The 8,533-nt window shown below is 37.8% G+C and overlaps 2 protein-coding genes across 7 annotated transcripts; both read left to right on the forward strand.

The window, feature by feature from the left end:
- The first annotated feature begins 660 nt into the window (after positions 1 to 660).
- Positions 661 to 3,999, forward strand: LOC147551469 (uncharacterized). The gene is made up of 6 exons (XM_086666936.1): positions 661 to 885; positions 1,852 to 2,233; positions 2,664 to 2,860; positions 3,012 to 3,153; positions 3,328 to 3,487; positions 3,659 to 3,999. Exons 1-6 carry the CDS (start codon positions 818 to 820, stop codon positions 3,682 to 3,684), a joined length of 975 nt encoding a protein of 324 aa, XP_086523062.1. The 5' UTR covers positions 661 to 817; the 3' UTR covers positions 3,685 to 3,999.
- A 329-nt stretch (positions 4,000 to 4,328) lies between these two features.
- LOC147551470 (ADP-ribosylation factor-like) lies at positions 4,329 to 6,601 on the forward strand. Of its 6 annotated transcripts, none has more exons than XM_086666941.1 (7): positions 4,329 to 4,576; positions 5,201 to 5,355; positions 5,476 to 5,546; positions 5,706 to 5,825; positions 5,956 to 6,074; positions 6,178 to 6,259; positions 6,362 to 6,601. In XM_086666941.1, the coding sequence occupies exons 2-7, from the start codon at positions 5,208 to 5,210 to the stop codon at positions 6,365 to 6,367; spliced, it is 546 nt and encodes a 181-aa protein (XP_086523067.1). In that variant the 5' UTR covers positions 4,329 to 4,576; positions 5,201 to 5,207; the 3' UTR covers positions 6,368 to 6,601. The 6 variants fall into 6 exon arrangements, with proteins under 6 accessions (XP_086523067.1, XP_086523064.1, XP_086523068.1 ...); XM_086666942.1 differs by having other exon boundaries at positions 4,517 to 4,774; XM_086666943.1 differs by having other exon boundaries at positions 4,517 to 4,741.
- The last annotated feature ends 1,932 nt before the right edge of the window (positions 6,602 to 8,533 follow it).

The raw sequence follows: 8,533 nt of genomic DNA on the forward strand, positions 1-8,533 counted from the left end.
TTTGGTAGATATAATCTCAACCAATTTGGGAGATATAATTTCAATGAATAATCGAATGAGGAGAGAGAGATGATAGAACGATTGGTCTATCAAGTGAGCAAGAGAGATCGAGATTCAGAGATAGAGAAACCGAGTGATAGAGAAGGGAAAGCAATTCAAAATTGATTCTCTGTTTGTGGATATGAAGGTTTCATAGCTTCCGCGAACTTTTAGTACTAACAATGTCATATGTATATAATTGACGGGGTCCATGTGGGTTGATGTGTGGGTGATCCGGCCGGTTGTGGTGAGACCCAAATGGGCCGAGTATGGACACTGTAATAATTTCAATAATTTGAGAAATGTAACCTTAGTCATTACAGATAATCTCACCCCTCGTAAATAAATTTGAAAATCCTTCAAGAAAACTAAGGGATGATGGCCGTCCTCTTTTACGTGGGGAAAAGATCTCGCGGGAGTGACATCTCAGTCTCACCGTTGATCACTCGAGCTCATACATCCAGGTACTATGAGTTCAAGCTCATCCAATCACTGCTCTTTAGTAATCCCCAATGTGCACTTTCAACCGATTAAACGTGGAACTTTCCTATCAAAGACTAGATGCACTGCGCCACAAAAAAAATTTGTTTACTTATATAGTTCGATTGGAACTCTAATTTCAAATGTGGAGTAATATGTAAGTCGGTGGTTTGACTTTGACTAAAATTGGAACAGCCCAGACCAGAAGCTTTTCTTTCCCCCCAAAACACCGGACAAACCAGACTTGCCGCTGCTCTGCTCGATCAACTGAAACCTCTTCTACCCAAATTAGACTTTAATGGCGCTTGAGACCGACACCTCTACTGCCAACTTGGCTCTTTCAGAAACCGACATTAATTGGGACAGGTTAGGGCTTTCTTCAAACTGTTGTTTGATTTCATTTCTGATTTTTGCTGAACTTTATTTTATCATTTCTGACTTATGATGAGACATGAAGTTGTTCTTTGAGACCTAATCTCTTTCTGGGTTGTAATCATTATTCTTGTTCATTCTTTTTTTTCATCTTTTGTCTGTTGGCTCATATTTTATTGAGGATATTTGGAAGTAGTTGAGTCAATGTTTATGATCTTTGTAAAAGTTGGGTTGGTATGCTTCAACCCTAACTTATTTCATGTTTTTTGTTTATTCAAGCACTCAAAATATTACTTTGATTCGAGGAATGAAATTTAGGTCGGTGTAGAAATTTAGATAGGCATGGAAATGGACATATTTTGGTCATTATTACTGCGGAAATGTTACGAAATTTATTTCCTTGACAAGGCACTGATGAGAGAAACATAGTTAAATTTTGTTTTTGATGGAAATTTCAGTGGGCACGAAAATAGAAATATTTCGGTCATTTAGACTGAAATATTTCGAAATTTAATTCCTTGGTTTGATTTTAGAATAAGCATGACAATTAAACCATGTTTGACACACGCAAATGAAATGTGATTACCAGGAATTGTGTTCCAAAATGATACTTGGTACATGAATGAACCGGAAGTCACATTTCGATGTTTCTCATTGAGGGGGAATCCCAAACGCAAAGAGTGGGTGGATTTGTGATTCCGTTACACTTGGAATTATCAATCAAATAATATACGAATGAAATAAATCTTCACCAATCTTATTCCCAACAAAACCAACCTATATAGTAAAGTTTTGTGATTACTATCAATCACATTTGAGAAACGCTTTTTGGCATCAGTGTGAACAGACCCATGGTTGTTTATTGTTGGTTTGTTTTTGCTCCTCACAAGGATTTTAATGTGCTTGAAGTAGTTTAGGGAGGAACTTACCTAAATTTTCGACATTTGATGGGCGATTCAGGTTGGATAAGACAAAGTTTCATCTAATTGGAGCTATTCTTCTTACTGCTCAATGTGGAGTACTCCATCCAATGGCAGTTGTGAAAACTAGAATGCAAGTAGCTGGTTCTGGACTTAGCCAAATACATGGAATGAGAGTATTTAGGCAAATATTGAGAAGTGATGGTATCCCTGGAATTTTCAGAGGATTTGGTACTTCGGCTATTGGTTCGTTGCCTGGTAGAGTTTTGTCTTTGACATCACTTGAAGTATCAAAAGAGATGATGTTAAAATACACGGAAGGTCTAAATATGGATGAAGCCACCCGTCTTGGTGTTGCGAATGGGGTGGCAGGTATGCTGTCAAATCTAGTTTCTTGTGTATACTATGTACCTTTGGATGTGGTAAGCTTTGATTTCTTCTTCTTGTTTCAGATTTTTTAATATGAGACATATAATACTGGACAAAAATACATCGAAGAGCCGGGAACCCCAACCTAGCCTGCCAAACTAGTCCTACCTGTCTCTGGGACAAACATGTAGGATTTGAATAAGGGGTTCTCGATGGACCGACCACACTAAACTACGGTTGTCTGCTCTAGGACCAATCATCAATTTACCGAAATATAGGTACCAGAGTTAGGCATCAAATTAAGGGGTTTGATTCATTTCTATGTTCCTTTATGTTGATCCAAGTAGGTATGTATACAGGGTCGTCTACTCACTTGTTAAATTTCGTGAACCTTATTGTGCACTTCCTGTCTCTATTATATTTGAGTCTCTCAAATTGAAGTCAGAGATGTTCTTCCATGACCATGTAAATGTTTCTTTACAGATTTGTCAGAGATTAATGGTTCAAGGCCTTCCAAGTACAACAGTTTGTAATGGACCATTTGATGTGATTCGTAAAGTGGTTAAAGTCGAAGGGTTTCGTGGAATATACAGAGGATTTGGGTTAACAGCTTTAACACAATCCCCAGCTTACGCACTTTGGTGGGGTGCTTATGCTGCTGCTCAAAATGTCATTTGGAGGTAACCATATTTAATTGACCGAAAAATCTATTACTAATCTACTTATGCACCAACGACAAAGAGACTAAATGATTCTGTCAGTATGCTATTTACTCTTTCAGGCTAAACTCAAAAGTACCATTTTTTTCCCTTCTAAATGCGTGTTATTCAGGAGACTGGACTATAAAGACGACGGTGAGAAGAGACCATCTCACCTGGAGATGGTCACTGTTCAGGCTACTGCAGGAACACTTGCTGGTGCCTGTTCTTCGGTTTTAACTACTCCAATTGACACGATAAAGACTAGGCTTCAGGTATATACAAAATTTCTTTTCTCTTTGATTCTCCGTTCTTGTTTTCTCAAATCATGAGTGTTTACTATGAAGTAAATTAGTAACTAAATACTAGCTACTTCAACTGGAATCTCAATTCTCTTCCTTGGGTATGATTTTTATTTGTAATGGAGTTGTTTTATGTTCAAATTGTAGGTCATGGATAACTATGGTGCTGGGAGACCGTCTATAATCAAGACGGTAAAACTTCTCGTGGAAGAAGATGGGTGGAGAGGCTTTTACAGAGGATTTGGACCACGTTTCTTAAATATGTCACTCTACGGAACAACCATGATTGTTACTTACGAACTGATAAGTACGTACCCATTTCAACTCTTATCTTTTCATCAATTTTCTTGGATCCATCTATATCTATCCATGTGAACACCATGTCGAAAACATGTAGCAATTTCGAAGGAGCTAATGAATTAATACACCATTATTGCCATATTAAGCTGACTACATTTTGTTTGTCTCCTTTTCTTAGAGAGATTGTCCGTGAAGCAAGAATGATGGTGGCTGTTTTGACAATGCGCACTAGCTTAATGAGATATTTGTTCATGCGGGTGTTGATTATTAATCTGAGTTAAATCAAGAATTGTTCTTTTGGATGGAGTAACCATGTTCATTCCTGCAGGCTGGTTGCCAACTCAGTTTTCGTCGGATCTTGATTAGAAATTCATATAATTTCCAATGTAGTCTGTCAATTTGTTCTGTTGATACTTATATGGCCTACGGGAGGTGCTAGAAATTTTTTGTTAAGGTGATTTGACTATTTGTTGTAATTATGAGAACATCGGCTAAATTTAAAGATATGAATTTTGAACATAACTTCGGCACTAAAGTCTTTGCTCTCCTTCTTGTCGACGTTTTTTCCACACATCTACGAATAATTCTTGGGGATGTTTTTTGGGATGGAAAATGTTACCACGGCCGATGTTTTTTCCTCTCTTGACGGCATGGGCATAATTCAGTTGGCCATATTGGACTCCAGGTGTATTTCAGCTTGTTTTCTCGCAACCTATCGAGTCTTGGGCAACCCATCATTGCTGTTTCCCGATGGGTTTTGCCTTGTACCGAGTCGCAACCACTCGCTGAAACTCAGTTTCGGCGACACTTTTGTACCTACTTATTGTAGTCCCACTTTTGGCAACACTACATGTGATTTCCTTGCAACGTTTTCTGAGCCAAGTTTGACGGCCAGTTTTAGTAACAGGGAAGAAACTAAAGTTCGTCAAAAAGTTTGTATTTTGACGATGGAGAATCACCAAAATACTAACGGGCGTATTTAACGGCATATTGTTCGGTATGTTATAAATACCGGCCTTCATTTTCTCAGAATCCTGTGGTGGAGACAGCTTCTTTCTTCTCGCTCGGATTCCTCTGAAATTCCATTTTCCCCGTCGTAAGTTCTTCTCCTCTTTCCATTCACATTTCCTCTACTTCTCTCTCTCTCTCTAGCTTCTATCTTCGGTTTCTCTGAAACCCTAGATTTGGATCTTATTACTAGATCTATTACCTATTTCCGAATCGAAATTTCCGTCTGCATTCATTTGAATTAACATTGAAGGTCATCATTTTAACTTTTGTTCTTGGATTCGAGGTAGAGTGATTTTTATCACTTGTATCATTGATTTGAACCAGATCTGCCTAATCTATATATGTGTGTGTGTATATATATATCTTGTTCATGGATACTGTTTGTTTGATTAGCCGGTATAATGCTTCTAGTGGCGATTTTACTGCTGAAGTGAGAGTATATTAGTATTAATTCGTTGCAAAATTTCCACAACAATCTTTGATCTAACTCGGATCTATAACATCATAAACTATTTGGAACGTTTATAGGATTTACTTGAATATTACAGCTTTATCTCGTAATCTTGTGTGTATATCAATTAGGTAGTGCTGTCAATTCATATTTGCTAATTATTTTTGTATAATTATTGAAGATTTAAACATGCAATTTTTAGATGAATTTGAAAGTGAAGTATCGAATGTATAATTCTCGTGACACTTGATCCTGCAGAATAAAGATGGGGCTGTCTTTCACCAAGCTTTTTAGTCGGCTTTTTGCCAAGAAAGAGATGCGTATTCTTATGGTGGGTCTCGATGCAGCTGGTAAGACTACTATTTTATACAAGCTCAAGCTGGGAGAGATTGTCACCACTATTCCTACTATTGGTAAGCATCCACTTTTCATACAACCAAAATGTTATCATGTTTCCGGACTGGCAGGATGAATGTGCACTTGTGCAGTTAGTTCTTCGATTTCGTGCCGCTCATGTACTTGTTATGGTGCAGGATTTAATGTGGAAACTGTCGAATACAAGAACATCAGTTTCACTGTCTGGGATGTTGGTGGCCAGGACAAGGTATGTTTCTCACTCAAGACTTTGACCTTCTGATCGGGTGGCATAATTGAATTTCCATGAGAAACTCAATGAATCTTTAACTATTCCGTTTTCTCAAAGAATGGAACACAAGAACTTGGCATAACATGTTTTTTTGTACTTCTGTTTAATAATTCACAGATCAGACCCTTGTGGAGACACTACTTCCAGAACACACAAGGTCTTATCTTTGTGGTTGACAGCAATGACCGTGACCGTGTGGTTGAGGCCAGAGATGAACTCCACAGGATGTTGAACGAGGTAATGAAATTATTATACAAGCAAATAATTGGTGAATTTTTGTTATTACCTCTATGGCTCTATGCCTGTAGTCAAATCACCAATCTTGCCCTAGGAAATAATAAAACTTGGTACTGCTTATTTTGGGCAGGATGAGTTGAGAGATGCAGTACTTCTTGTGTTTGCTAACAAACAAGATCTTCCAAATGCAATGAATGCTGCCGAAATTACTGATAAGCTAGGTCTTCACTCTCTCCGCCAACGTCACTGGTATCAATCATCCCTATCTCTCTTCTTAACCTATCATTCCTTTATGGTCTCTAATTTTATGTTGCTAATACTTTGTGTGGGAAACAATGTGATTGATGTTCAGGTACATTCAGAGCACTTGTGCCACTTCCGGAGAAGGTCTTTACGAAGGACTTGATTGGCTCTCCAACAACATCGCTAACAAGGTACACACGCGCATGCGCTTTTAAGTTCATAAATTTTAATAATGAGGTTATTCGGTTCAAGTTTACATGTATAAAAATTTTCTCCTTCTTCGGAAATTGCAGGCATAGAAGAAGCTACAATGATTTTGAGCTACTGCTGAATTGTTGGATTAGAGATGTTATTAGTATTATTGTAAGACAACTAATATTGTTTTTTTATTTGGTGGTTGAGGTATTCGTCTATTACATTTCTCTCTTGTTTCCTGTAAGTTGTCACAAGAGGGTGAAAAGTATTTTCTTTTAGCTGCAATATTCTGAATGGTTTCTTTATTAAATAGACAGATCTAAATGCATTTTTGTCCATCTTAGATCCTTAATAAGTATCAATTTTTCTTAGAGTATAAAATGTGATGGTCCATTCTCAATACCTTCCAATATTGGTTCCCCGTAACATTAGTTTGTGAGAAAAGCCTCTTTGACTGGAAGTAAAATTGTACATCTGACTTTAGGTTACGTCGTGTCATCATCTCTTGGTAGGATCTTTAAATAATTAAAAGGAAATAATTCTTTCAAACTCTGAAAACACAAGAAAATTAGGGGTTTTTGAGCTTACCTCCTCAATACTAATTAGTAATTGAGCTTACCCTTTTGAGTTTAGAATTTCTGGCGAAACTACTAAGGACATATTTGGCGTGGGATAACAAAATCATAAATTAAATAATATACAAACAAAATCCATCTCTGCTAATCATATGGTGGAACAACTACGAGTAATCATATTGAAGGATAATTGTTCTTGGTAGTCACATTATTTCATGTACGTCAAACACAACTTTTGTGTCTTTGTCAAAAATAGTAAATCTAAGGGGGTAAGCTCGATTACCCATTATTGAGGGGGGTAAACTCAATTAAAAATTAGTGATGAGGGGGCAAGCTAAAAAAACCCAGAAAATTAACATCATAAGGTCAAGCATCTGAAGCATGAAATAATTTACGCTTCTCTTATAACTAACATGTATTCTTCTGATTACTGTTTTTTTTTTTAAACAATAATATTTGAAATCTAGTCTTGCAGATGGAGAGATATATATGTTATCTCTCAATTAAAGTGACATTACTGTATAATTAGTTTTTAGTAGTTTTAATTAGACATGTATTTTTTTTTTTTTTTTTGAAATCAAGCGAACCATTTTCGTTCATAAGTGATTAAATAACAATGTTACATGGATGATAATTCTTATTTCTCTCATCTGAAAACTTCATGAGAGTTACATACATTTAAATGTAAAGTGCCTCATGAAGAGAAAGAAATTGACTAGACACCGACTCAATAAAATGACCCTAAAGATCGAAAGATGAAAGGATCTTAAAGATCACGGATTAAAAGATTCAAAGGTCGACAAAATAACTGGAAAAAAACTAAAAGAACCACCGCCGCTGTCACCGAAAAATCGACGTCGTCACCGGAAAATCGCCTCCGTTACCGAAAAATTGCTGTTACCGGAAAATCGCCGCCATCACTGGAAAACCGCTGCCACCTTAGACAACTGCCGACACTGCGAGAAACAATTGTCCCGAAGAAGAAGCCACCCTGTACCAAACCACAAAACCACCATCTTCTCATACCATAAGACATACCTCCACCATCACCATAAAACCACCACCACTGTTAAACACATCTCTTTACTCCACCACGCCACCACCACCACCACCTCTGTACGCCACCACATGGCCCACGCCACCACCACAGTATCTTCACTAAACCCAGTGGAACTTGTCCTAAAATCCAGTCGCACCAACACTAAACCACCATTCCACCATCATTCCATCACCATCATTAAAACCCACCACATAACCCACACCACCACCACATCACCATCACGAAACACCACCACGTCTAGTTCTAAACCCCATTCACACACCACCACCACCACCACCACCACTAACAACCACTAAGCAACAGAAGATCCAAAACCTCGCCTCCACAACCAGATCTCGCCATGAACAAATCGCACCATCACGAACGGATTCACTGTAAGAGAGAGAGAGAGAGAGAGAGAGAGAGAGATAGGGACGAAACCCTCGCCGGATCTGGCGAGGGTTTCTGAAAAACCGATTACTGGAAAATGGACACGGATATTTTGGCTAAGCATAACTCCACCTAACTTGACTAGAGCAAATCAATCAATGTGGAATTAGTTACAAGGCTTTCCCCATGATCACACACATCTTATTTGACTTAATCCTTCAAATCGTTTTTGTAAATAAAAATTAAGGCATAGATCCATAATAAAG

Source organism: Eschscholzia californica, unplaced genomic scaffold (assembly GCF_041429995.1).
Source record: "Eschscholzia californica isolate CP2 unplaced genomic scaffold, dmEscCali1.0.p SCAF_3, whole genome shotgun sequence".
Lineage (NCBI taxonomy): Eukaryota > Viridiplantae > Streptophyta > Magnoliopsida > Ranunculales > Papaveraceae > Eschscholzia > Eschscholzia californica.

Coding starts and splice junctions, on each gene's coding strand:
- LOC147551469 (XM_086666936.1), top strand. CDS start 818: ATGGCGCTTGAGACCGACACCTCTACTGCCAACTTGGCTCTTTCAGAA. Junction 886..1,851: donor ACCGACATTAATTGGGACAG/GTTAGGGCTTTC, acceptor TGGGCGATTCAG/GTTGGATAAGACAAAGTTTC. Junction 2,234..2,663: donor ACTATGTACCTTTGGATGTG/GTAAGCTTTGAT, acceptor GTTTCTTTACAG/ATTTGTCAGAGATTAATGGT.
- LOC147551470 (XM_086666938.1), top strand. CDS start 5,208: ATGGGGCTGTCTTTCACCAAGCTTTTTAGTCGGCTTTTTGCCAAGAAA. Junction 5,826..5,955: donor TCCACAGGATGTTGAACGAG/GTAATGAAATTA, acceptor TATTTTGGGCAG/GATGAGTTGAGAGATGCAGT. Junction 6,075..6,177: donor TCTCTCCGCCAACGTCACTG/GTATCAATCATC, acceptor ATTGATGTTCAG/GTACATTCAGAGCACTTGTG.